The sequence below is a fragment of the Mastacembelus armatus genome, chromosome 7 (genome assembly GCF_900324485.2).
Source record: "Mastacembelus armatus chromosome 7, fMasArm1.2, whole genome shotgun sequence".
Taxonomy (NCBI): domain Eukaryota; kingdom Metazoa; phylum Chordata; class Actinopteri; order Synbranchiformes; family Mastacembelidae; genus Mastacembelus; species Mastacembelus armatus.
The window spans coordinates 15,682,743-15,695,199 of record NC_046639.1 but is presented as its reverse complement, the minus strand read 5'-3'; the positions used below and the strand labels follow the sequence as shown (position 1 = coordinate 15,695,199).

Below are 12,457 nucleotides of genomic sequence, written 5' to 3'. Positions count from 1 at the left end.
ATTCTTAATCTAAAGTGAGTAAAACATGCTCTGGTCTAGGTGATATATTAAAGTACACCGAATATCAATGCTATGAAGAAAACCACTCAAAAATGAAACGGGAAAACTTAAGGTGATTTCATTTCTGTTTGTCCCAACTCCTTCCAATTCAAAATCTTTTTTTCTTTTTTTTTTGTGAATATAGATTCCCAAATACATATGCTTAGTCATTCTACTGTAATTGGTAGATTAATGGATTAAACTTGGCAGCTGTCTTTATTGTTCTGGCCAAATTTAAAGTGTATACTAAAGGGTAAACTGGAACACTCCATTTTGAAAAGAAAAACCTTTTAGTCATGCCTAATGCCCTTCATTTCTGTCCTTATCACAAAAAATATCAGCACTGCCAAAAAAAGTAATAGATGTCTATCAAACAAACTGATCATATAATGTATTTGCTTCTGTGGTTTTCATTATGCTTTTTATCCAATTGTCTGTTCTGGGATTAATAGAGTAATCTAGTGTCTATTAAAAATATTAAGGTACTTGTGTGGTCGAATGCATTTTTACAGCCTATAATACGATTTTAGGTGTATAAAGTTTATATAATGTACAACAGGGTTCATTTTGTTGTGATATACTCCATTTCTCGCTAGACGGCGCTCTTTGCGGTGACCCTGAGTGTTGCGGTTATAGTGGTACGGGAGCGGTGGCTAGAAATCCTGCAGTGTGGCGTCACGATCATAAAAAAAGAAAGATCCCGCCTCCTCCCCCTCTCCTCCGAGTCCAAGGTTTGCTATTGGCTCTGCGAGACATTAGTCACCGATATCTCTTCGTTCATTGGCTCGTTAGGCCTGTCAGTCAGCGTGTCCGAGAGGGAGTTGACGTAATCTCTTCAGTAATTCAAGGCAATTTATCAATTCTTCGTTACGCTTGTGTGCAGATAGACGCCCGCATTTACTCTGCTGAAAAATAAAGTCGGCAAGGAGTTACCGGGTTAAATTACAGCTCCATCCGACCGAGGATACCGCTATAATGGGTATTTTTCACCGAAGTGGACTTTATAATAGTTTCCGTTCTTGCTAATTTTTATTTAACAAAAAAAAGCACATTTGACGCCCGCTAGCTAACGTTAGTTCTTACCGCTGTCCCGTGGTGTCGGTGTTTTGTCTTGGTGAGTCTTCAAAGGTGAGTAAGGAACGTTGAAGTAATGAATCTTTAAATGTTTTCACTGTACGAGGTTGTTATTTTCGATTATTATAAGGCAGCTGCTGGCGGCTGGCGAACAGTTTGGCTGTATCAGAGCTAGCTAACGTTAATCACAGCAGTGTCTTTGGGCTGTTAGCTGATAACTTCCACAGTCCAGGTTCTGCTTAACAGCTTTACATTCCTATTTATTGCCTATAACCTTAGTATATAGCTAATGTTGCAATGTTGCTCGTTTACGAGCACGGTATTTGTCTATGGTTATAGATAGTCAGACCCATCAGACAGACACCGGAATTTTTAGCTCCCTCTCGTAGTCTCAGCCATTAACGTCTCGTGGCTAGTTTACAAGAAAAAAATAAAAGACGCAGTGTATAAAACATTGCACCCGTTAAGATTTAATGTTAAATATCTTAAACCCTCCATGCAGGAACGATGTGTCGAGTCTGTGCTGCTAAAATAAGCATGCAACTCCTCCCTGCACTAGCCCACAACACAATCACAGGCGGGGGGATTAGCCTACTTCCGAACATCGGCGACTTAAATTTTTTTAAAACGAGCATTTAAGGTCCGTATGTGCACAGATTGAACACCGTTGGATGTAGCAGACAGGCCCAGCTCTCTGTCCCACTGTAGCCTACACCAAATAGGGTAGATAGAATTTCATGGGCGTATGCTTTAGCAAGTATGGCTGACTGCAAGGACATGGAAAAACATCAGATATTTGGCCTATGTGGTCACGGGCCCGGTATGTATAGCTTAAGTTGTCTGTGAACATATTGGAAAGAAAAATATTGTTCCCATAAAATGCAGTATCCATGTTTTTGTTTGGGAGAAGCATATTTCACGTGCACCTTGGATTTATGAATTAGGTGCATCACTTTGCAGCCTTTGACTGTGAAACGTTTGATCATCTCCTGTTTATAAGAAATGAAATTGCTTCAGTGGTCAGCCATATTTGTTGTACACTGTTATGACTGGAAATAGGAAGGGGGTGGACTTTCACTGTGTTTGATTTATGTTTCCTGTTAACAAGTTCTGCTCTATTGAATTTTGGCAGTTTCTATTTTTTTAAATTGAATGACAAACATCGTCATGACTCAATTAATTAAGACCAGATATTATTTTTTTAAAAGCATATTAAAATATCTTTTCTTTTGTGTTTCTATTCGGAGGGACATACAAGGAATCTTACTGGGAGACAGTCCTGAACTGCAAGCATGTCTGGAGCGTCTGTAAAAGTCGCTGTTCGAGTTCGGCCCTTCAACTCCAGGGAGATGAGCAAGGAATCAAAATGTATCATACAGATGCAAGGCAACACTACAAGTAAGTAGCCTGCTGACATATACAGAGCAATAGATGTCTTGAGTTTGCAGGCTTGTCTGCAAATGGAAGTTTTGGACTACCACACATGCTCCTGCCTGGTTGTCCTTCAGGAACCTAGCAAAGAACAGTAGAATTGGCAATCTGAATAGTGGAGGGTTGGGAACAAACAGCCCCAAAGAGAATAAAAGGCTTACAGAGTGAAATCCCTCCTCCTCTGAAGGGGGCTGCATGCCTGAGGGGTCTCTGTCTGAGAAACGCTGGGTTGGTTCATACTAAGAGACCCAGAGGTTGCCATACAGCCTGTCCTGCCAGTTCCCCAATTAACCAAAGCTTTATCACACACTGGGTGTTTTAGCGTAAGCTATGCATGTTGCTTTTAGGTTAGATTTTTATGTACACAAACAACCCGTAGATAAAAAATACAGCGTTATAGGCAGAAGTTATTTGCAAGATTTACTGCTTTTTATTTAATTTTGATTTCAAGTCAAATTTTCTGCAGTCTAAATATGTTTACATGCACTATAGATGAATCACTGAATAGCTTTCCATAAACTTTCCATGTTGGTGTAAAACAAATTAATTATACCATACTTTACTACTCTTATTGTGGAATCAGTGAACATATATGTATGGACAGACAATAGTACGTTTATAGTCTTGTGATTGAGTCTGCTTACTTGTGACAGTGAATCATCAGGTACTGTGAAGTTCTAGCTGCTTCCTTACTCATGCCTGTGCTGTGCATTCCATTTCAGCTGACTGATGAAAACAGTCTCACTGATATTAGCATGGAAACATATAATGACCCAGTAAGACAGCATGTGACAGCAGAAACCTGTTTTGCCAGCAGACTTGAGTTTTGTCTGTTAGTCTTATCGGCTCGTTAAGCTAATCCTATATGAATCTTCCATAAGATCGAGTGTCCCTGCCAGTTATGGCTTACTTTTTCCTTTATCTCTCACACCCTACCAACGAGAAGCTTTGTGTCAAATCCCCAGTATTCTTACTCCATATCTTTGGGTTTTCATTATGCCAATGTCACTCTGAGGTGCTGGAGGGTGACTCGTGGTTTGTAGCAGAACTGCAGTGGAACATGCAGTGTTTTTGGGGGTTAGTGATTGTGTGAGCGAGGGAGAGGAGGAGGCTGCAGCACTGCCTACTCTGCCTTCTATCACATGGGCAGATTGCAGAGCAGAAAGGGAGGCTGGCAGGCAGCCATACTCTCCCTTCATCAGGACTCCATTGCAGATGGTATGCTGTAAATGCTATCTTACTAAGATGTTGAGAGGTTGAATGGTGGGTAATGGTCCAAATGTGCACAAGTTCATGCATGTAGTAGAGAATATTTGTCATGTGGTGTGAAAATGTGACGATATTGTTCTGTAGCTGTGATTCACTGGCTTTGCTCGCACTTTGTATATCTACCAAAGTCATATCATATGTAACTTACATTTGAAGTCTAAATTCAGTGGTTTGGATGGTGAGTTTAGAAAGAGGTTTGGTTTGCACCATATTTTAATGGATGGTCAAAACATATGCTTTTCTTTTGAAATTCTAACACGTGATAATAAAATTGTCCAAATTAAAATTTTTATAACATTTCCCAAATATTGTGGAAAGTATGTTGATAATGTTTTCCTTCACATATTGTATAATTGTTTTTCATGTTGTTCATTAAATGTGGTTGATAGCTCTGTGGATGAGGCAGTGACTCTCCCCTTATTGTCTGTCGAGATTCTCAGTCATCCAGTGGAAGTTATCTGGAGGTTGAGTCATAGTAACTGGACTTCTAGTTTTTAGGTCCATACCAGCTTTCTCTGACTTATGAAGCTACTTGGATGAGTGGTGAAACGTTTTGACCTAAAAACTAGAAGTCCAGTCGCCATGACTCAACCTCCCTCCATAACTCTCCCCTTATTGTGTCTTACTGAAGGGCATACAGTAAGTGTCCATCTGCATGTGTTGTGAACAGCATGAGGAAAGAGTGAGTTTGAGGGCAAGAGCTGGGTATTGTCGTATTCCTCTCTCTCTCCCTATTTCACTATGCATGGAGAGTTCTCAAGGATAGCAGAAGGGAATCAAATTGATTATTGAGTGTGCAGGAAATGTGTCCAAGGCCTCTACAGGCTTGTTGGAAACAAGTAAAGGCATCTTTCAGTAGAAGCTATTAGCCATCAAAGAGCTAATATAAATATAAAGGGGTGATGTGATGTGCTGTTGCATTAGTTAGTGTTGGTGCTCCAAATGGTCATTTAACCCCAGGGCACCCAAAACTTCATCTGAGCCCTGATGTGTTCTCCACGATGGTCTTTGTCTTTTTATGTGACCCATGTGCTGTGCCCCACATCAGGCAGAGAGCAGCTACGTATGACCAGCAGTGGCTCATAGATCTCACACAGGGCACAAAGAGAAGCAGATCCTCTCTATGTTATAGCTCATTTCCCACATGACCATTTTTGTTCATCATGGGAGATGTCCAGTGCGAGGAATGTTTTTCACAAATTTATAGAACTAACAGAGGGTTATCATATCAATTAGAGCTTAACCTTTCAGATACAAATCTGTTGAGTGTCCTTTCAGTATAAGCTAAGTGGATAGTGACCTTACAAAAACCCTGCAAATAGGAAAGGGCTTAGCTCGAGAGTCAGTAATACATAAGAGGAGGCTATCACCACAATAGAAATGGCAGTGAACACATCTCATTAGAATGAATTGGGATCACTCAAGAGAGCACTGGAGGGACAAGTGAGGAAAAAGATGGGCAGCCTGGGTTTGGATGAGGGATGGACATTCTTCTTCTGAACCCTGTGCAGACAGGACTGATTGACCTGATTAAGACCAGTAATCCTCTGACTTGCCTCAGGTCGCCACGCCCTGCTGCCATAATCCCTGTGACCCTTGTAGGTGCGTACATAAAATACACTTGCTGAGGGTGATACATTCCTCATTGCTGCATGCTCAGATTTTTTTGGAACAACACAGATTTGCACACATGCACTACATACAGAGCAGACATATTCCAAACTGCCCTCCCAACGAAGGGGTCGGTGGGGGACAGACAGATGTCTGTGTCTATTATGAGGTCATGCTGTGTCACGGGACTTTAAGGGCAGAAGCACAAATGGATGTCATGCAGCTCTTCAAGTTTTCACTGTACTGACAGCAGCTGCACATCCGAAAGTGACTGTGTACAGTTTTGCACAAAGTGTGAATTATTTGCTTAAATTGAGAGCAAGTGAAAGTTAAAACCTTTTCATAATAATGAGATAGATATAATAATCTTATGAGTCAGAGTGTGGGGAATTTATCTTATGCCCCTCTCACTGTTGTCTCCTGTAGTGGTCTTCTGTGCTTTGTAGTCAAGGTAACCACATGTTTTTCTTCCTGCTGCAAAAATTTCTTAAATTACCGTATTTTCCAGACTGGGCTGCACAGGAGTATTAGTTGCTTTTAGCAAAAACAGCCTTGTTGAAAAGAAAAAAAAATATATATAAATATATATATATATATATATATGGTGGGACGGCGTGTCCTTCTCCACTCTGGGGTTGCACGAATGCTGACGCTTCCTCCAAACTTTGTTTCAGCTGCATACTTTCTTACCTGAACTTTAAAGTTTGCAGTATAGCGATTTCTTTTGGGTGGCATTTTCACTTGTGGTATACTCAGAGTTGTAGTTTAGCATGAACATTAACGTTTTTACTTTTTCAGCAGTACAATATTGTCTTCAATTGCGTCGAGTGCCATCTAGCGCTTGTGACTACTCGAAAAAATTCCTGCAATTATACACATATAAGTCGCTTCACTATATAAGTCCCACCACAAGCCAGTGGACTAAAAAATGTGCATCTTGAAAATATGGGTAATAAGAAATGGCATCTCACTTCTTCCATGGAATGTGCATGTTGACCCACCCTAGGTGGGTGTCTGGATGGTTGCTGATCCTGTCATCACAATATATAATTTGAGTAACAAGTCTCAATTTAACAAGAAGAATAATACTTTTTCTTAATACTTGATTAAGAAACTCTGGGGGTGGTGGGCTGGAGCCAGTCAGCTAGACAAGAGGCAGGATTCATCTTGGACAGGTTGCTTGACTATCACAGAGCTGACAAAGAGAGACAGACATTGACAATTAAATGAAATTTGCTAGCGTCACTGTTCAACCTTACCTGCATATCTTTGGACTGTGGGAGGAATCTAGATTACCTGGAGAAAATCCATGCAGATATGGGAGAACATGCAAACTCAGAACACAGAAAGGCTGCAACCAAAACCTTCTTGCTGTGCTTGCATGCTTAACCTCTGCACGACAGTGTAGCCTTCATTATTATGTCTGACAGTAGCAAGTCGTAGCATTATCATTTGTGTTGCAAACAATAACACGAGACACTGTTATGAAGGCCTTTGTCATTAACACGGAATCCTTTGTTATTAATAAGTGGTGAAATCACTGCAGTGCATTTAGGGATGGGCTGAATGCTGGAATGTACTTGATGTGGCAGAGGTCAGAAGGGAAAAGTCATAAATCCATTCTCTTACAAAACTGAGGTTTCTGCTCTGTAGCTGATCAAGCAAAATTTATCGACTGTCACCACCAACTCCATTTTGTCATAGAGTAAGCACTGTTTGGGAATTTTTTTTTAATTCTATAGAACCATAATTTTTGCCCATGTCTAACATGGAAGAAAACATCATAGCCACCATCAGGCTATAATGTCACCATCAGGCAGTATAACTGGTGAATTTGTTGGCATTTATCTCCTGTTAGCGTCAGAAGACCTGAGGATTAGCTCCAGATGTCTTGGCATAAAAGGTATTACTAGTGATAGAAACCAGTTAACCACATGAGGTTTGGTTTGTCACATTATATATGCTTGTGTAGGATAAAGCCACCTTTTGTCAGGTCTGTGGCCCAACTGGTTTCTTTTGCAAAACCTTTCATTGAATAGCATACTTGGTACAGTTCTACGCACCAATGTTTCAGTGCTCACCTCGTGTGATTAATTTTTTTCCCACACATTATCTTTGCTAGATTTTGTTAGTCTCTGTCGTTTTTAAGCTCACACATTCCACCTTGTTTATGGGGCTGAATAGAAACTGTGTGAGCCTTTTTGCAGAAAATGTCGTATATAAGAGTAGAGGATGGGATTGGAGCTGACTCGAGAGGGGGAGGGGGAATGTAAACGCAGCTACAGCAGCAGAGACAGGGAAAGTCGTGCATGAGCAGTATTCACGTGTAGGACAGCGTGAGGCAACATCTCATACACTTGCTTAGCTAAGAATGATGTGATTTAAGTCATAATGGTGGGTGGAACAAAACTGTATTCATGCAGTTTCAGCTAAACTAAAAAAAAAAAAAAGGGTCTTATGTTTTGCATCTATCTGATGTGGTCATTGTTTTGCAATTTGTGCCTGCTCTGTGTCTGTCCTGTTCGTTCCAGCAATAGCATTATGGCCAATGTGTCTAAATAAACCAGAACAGCATAAAATGACTCTAGGTGTTTCTTGTTTTTGATTTGTTTTTGATTCCGTATTGATTCATATTGCGCCCTGTGATGGACTGGTGACCTGTCAAGGGTTGTACACCTGCATTTCGTGTGAAAAGAGCTGGGAGCTCCAACAGATCTCTGTGACTCTAAATAGGAATAAACAGGTACAGATGATGGATGGATGGATTCATATTACCTCTCATCTGTGTTTGCACCTCACAGAACGATAAAAATAAACACAGAGAACAACAGTGATGGGGGTTCAGTAGAGAAATTTCTTGGCCAAGTATGAAAAAGTTGGAAGGAAGTAGTTTTTGAGGAACTGCGCAATTTGACAATCACACAAATGTGCTGTTATTTTCTTTTGAAATGTAATTCTAAATTTAGGACTTTTAGGACTTCTTATTTTGTCATAATAATAGAACATAAGACCTGTAGTAATACCTTTTGTACTCCTTTGGAACCATTGCCCCAAGTCTGAACCAGTTTAATGTCAAGGTTTTTCATTATGGCACTAAAAATGAGCTTTATTGCTTTATTTTATGCATTAAGTAGAATAAATAGAATTAGGAGACTTGCAGTACAGCACAGAAAAGCACTACCAAGGACAGTGTCACACATTTCACTTAAAGTGTGAAATATCAACACCAAAAGATTGGGCCACATTTAAAAAAAAAAAAAAAAAAAAATCCAAATGAGCAGTTTGCGCTTTAACTTTACATTGGGGGGGGGGATATCATATAATGGTGTGTTTGTTGTGAACTTATGGAACTTACTTACCTACTTTCCTACTCTTTGGTTCATTGTGTGAGTTTGGTTGAAATGACTGAACTTTCCCACATTCAAGAGAGTGAAGGTGTTTTTAGTTTGTGTGCCCTCACCGACATAGCTCTCTTTCCAGACTGAATTGTTTGATTTCCTCCCACAGTCTGAGGGCTGAATTCAGCAGCAAGCAGGCAAGCTTTGCAGTCCAGGCACGGGTAGCCTGGTGGTGGGCATGATACTTGCTTTGTGTTATTCATGAGCAAAAGTGGGAAGGGGTGGGGGGTTTGGTTGGTAGTGTATTCTTTTTGAAACCTTATTTAATAAGACTGGAGAGCTGAACCCTTGCCTGGTTTGCTACCGGAATCCTCAGCTGTATCATGTCTCTGTGTTAACACTGTGCAGCTAATGAGGATCAGGAGTATATACTGCATGCTGGTACATAACTGCAAACACACAGACAACGGGAGTTTCTTCATTTTTGTCCTCAGCTGAGAAAACTGGATAAAACGTGTTAGTCATCTGACATTAGCTTCAGGCCATCAGCCTGTGTTTATCCTTAATGTTTTCTGGCTCAAAACAAGTCAGACAAGTGGTGCAACTTTTTTAAAAAGCCGTCTTTATTTTAAATATGTGTTGAACAAAACAAATGTTAGATTTTCTCAGATACAGGAGCCAGAGTTGTGTCCATGATGTCATGATGCTTATAAAGGCACAAAGCATTTAAAGTGAGATTTCAGTCTGAGTGGAGGGTAGTTGAGGAAATCCAGGTCACTGCTTAGTAAAATGGGTGCCTCTTGTGAGCACTGAATGTAATCGCCTCTGTATTTGCTTTGCCTGCACAGCCTGGTCTGTGTTAGCCTCGTCTATGTTGCCTACAGTCTGCCATTGCACTTGGATGATATAGTAATCTGTATTTTATTTTGGGGAAAATCGGAGCTAGGGTGAACGAACTGTATGTTTAGACGTTTCCAAGATATTAAACTATGGAAGAAAGGCTTCATTTTTAATTGTTTTCAGTTTTTGTTTCTTAATCCATCACATGCTGACCCACTTCCCCAAACTTCATTGTAAAAAGGTTGACACAGGCAAATTTAAATTGTCAGTACATTAAGTGCTGTTGCTATACTGGAAAATACCAGACTCGTCTGAAGTTGTGGAGGTATTGCTGTAGCTTTTCTTGTCTCAGAATGTGTTGGAAAAGACCTCTGACCTTTGAGGCAACACCTGCAAAGAGAATATCTTCCTTTGGACATGAGCCATCAAAAGCATGGCCTCACTGAACTGTGAAAACAACTGAACACCCTGGCTAATGATCTTATATTATTTTAATTGTAACATTTAGATGAAAATAACAAATATGTTCATTAGACAAGTTGGGGCATGTGTCCGGAATTTGCTTGAACATACAGGGCATTAGACTTGTAAACATTTATCATATAATCGGGATATTTGTTTTTGTAGCTCTGATTTCCTGCCAGTTCTTTGTGCCTTGTGGGTTTAACCCCCATGCCATCACCTGAGAGGCTGCCTGATATCCCCCTCTTTGTTGTAGTTCTTCCTTTGTTTGGCTTCTGAATGGGGTCCTGCTGGCCTTGCATGTTTTCTCTGTCTGGTGGCTTCTAGAAGCGTCTCTTTAGTCTCTGTTATCCTGGACTCAGTGTGTGCTAGCTGCTAATACCAAAAGACACTAAACAGACCTGGTGTCTATGGGCTGAGAGCAATGTATGGTTTGGCTACGAGTTCAGCGGAAAGGTTGGGTGGCTGAAATCTGTCCATTCCTTCCTGTCACTGACAGTCTGTCGGCATGTGAAGCCCCAGCTGCCATCTGCTGCTGTATAAATAGACAGACAGAGCTGTAACAGCTGGCACATAGGCCAGAACTGTGCCCTTTCCTTCTGCTTTCTAGTTAGACAGGCAACCCAATCCCTAGCCTCTTCCTCTAAGAGGAATTGGTAAAAGTACACCACTCATTAAATAAATGAAATGAATTGTGGACAAATCTTTTTTTTTAAATAATAAAACAGCACATTGATTTGTGTGTGTTTGTGTACCTACACTTACTAATTTCAGTTTTCTGGTGATGTCTGATTTTGTAAATGTCATGTTCATAAGAAACCCAGTTTTTTTTTTTTTTAATTGGGGTGAGGAATTACGACAAACCCTGTTACCAAATATGCATGCATAAAAAATATGTAGCGGTCTCCCACCACAGCTCATGTATTTTTATTGCAGTGCATGTAAACACATACTGATCTCTTAGTCAAGCCTAGATTTCTCTAAAGAACCCTCTTACTTGAAAAAAATGGCTAGTTTAATTGCAAATGCCTCTAAGGTGTCACAATTTTTATAAGAACAGTTAAATTGATTACACTGAGAAACAATCTACATTGTACAATCTACATTTAGTTGATTTCAGTCCCTTTTAAATGAAAACATTAAGTTTTTATTTTTTTGTCTGGTTTCTAAATGTGATAGTTTTAATCTAAAAGAAGAAGGAGTGGGGCAGTGTGAAAAGGGTCATTGTAATAGAGGGGACTGGGCATATAAAGCCTTGTCATAACAGATTACCTAATGTGTTTTGCAGTCTCTGTTGTCAGCTGCAATATCCTGCATTTAGTGCATTGTTCTGGTGTCTTCCTGTATGTATTAAACCTATCCTTTCTTCCAGTAGTAGGTGAAAAATGACGTGAAGTTCCTTCCTTTAGCAGGCTCATCTAATAAGACAGACCTAAGTCCTCTTAACATTAATAGAAACGCTGTTTATAGTTTTTCAGAGTTGATGACAGGGATATAGACTGGTTTGAAGGGTCATATCTTCTGGCTAGACAAACTCATCTGTCTGAAAATGCCAGGGTTTTTTGGCAGGAGTACTCACAAAAGTATTATTAAATTGCTGTGTGGATATGTTTTAATTAAAGACCACAGGATGTCTCCTTCACCAGATGTGAAAGTGTATAGTATCTAAGGGGTAACCAAGAAACCACATATTTGTTTTTGTTTTAGAGATGTCATATGTCCTGTGTTGTGGCTGCGACAAGCTCAGCTGTTTGTCAAATAGGCACAGTAGTGCTCAGACGCTACTTTTAGCCCCCAGCTTCGAGCTGCATTCGGTGATAACTCTGTCACCTGTGCTGCAGCCCTGGCAACTGAGCCACCACACACACACTTCCAGTACATGCACTGACAAAATAAGGAGCGCATTTCGCTGGCCACCTCATCATGTCCCCCATTTAGTGTTTATGCTCCTTTTTAAGACTGAGCAACCACTTTAGCGTTACTGTGGCACTCCTCAAACCTTAGGCTCATGTCAACAGCTGCTTCACTTTACCACTCATGCACAAACTGTGACACAGGTGTGCAGTTGTAGTGTTAAGAGAAACTGATACCATTACAGCTTTAGAGCTGTCCCTCTCTGAGCAGGGTGGTATGGGAATGTGCACCAATGGTTAGGCAGCTTAAATCCTGCATTAAAAGTATTTAATATGCAGTTCTTTCACAACACAGCACACTTTTTTTTTTTTTTTTTGATAAATTAGAATGGAGTGCACCTTTCTATTAGCAGCTGTGATCAGTGCCCTGGAATGCTTTTCCATACAACAGGAACCTCTTGCCTTTGTGGCACATTGTGGTTTTAGTTAATGATTCAACTGAAATTTTTAACAAATAAAATAAAAAAATGGAAATTGTTT

General features: G+C 40.2%; 1 protein-coding gene across 8 annotated transcripts in view; it reads left to right on the top strand.

The window, feature by feature from the left end:
• Window positions 1–907: 907 nt before the first annotated feature.
• kif1b (kinesin family member 1B) overlaps window positions 908–12,457 on the top strand; it is a 49,867-nt gene continuing 38,317 nt past the window's right edge. For 7 of the 8 annotated variants that reach the window (XM_026332638.1, XM_026332636.1, XM_026332634.1 and 4 more), the window contains exons 1-2: window positions 908–1,167; window positions 2,361–2,511. In XM_026332638.1, the coding sequence (XP_026188423.1) occupies window positions 2,406–2,511 (106 nt within the window). In that variant the 5' untranslated portion in view covers window positions 908–1,167; window positions 2,361–2,405. Of the gene's footprint in view, window positions 1,168–2,356; window positions 2,512–12,457 lie in introns of all 8 variants that reach the window. The other variant, XM_026332633.1, reaches the window with a different exon arrangement.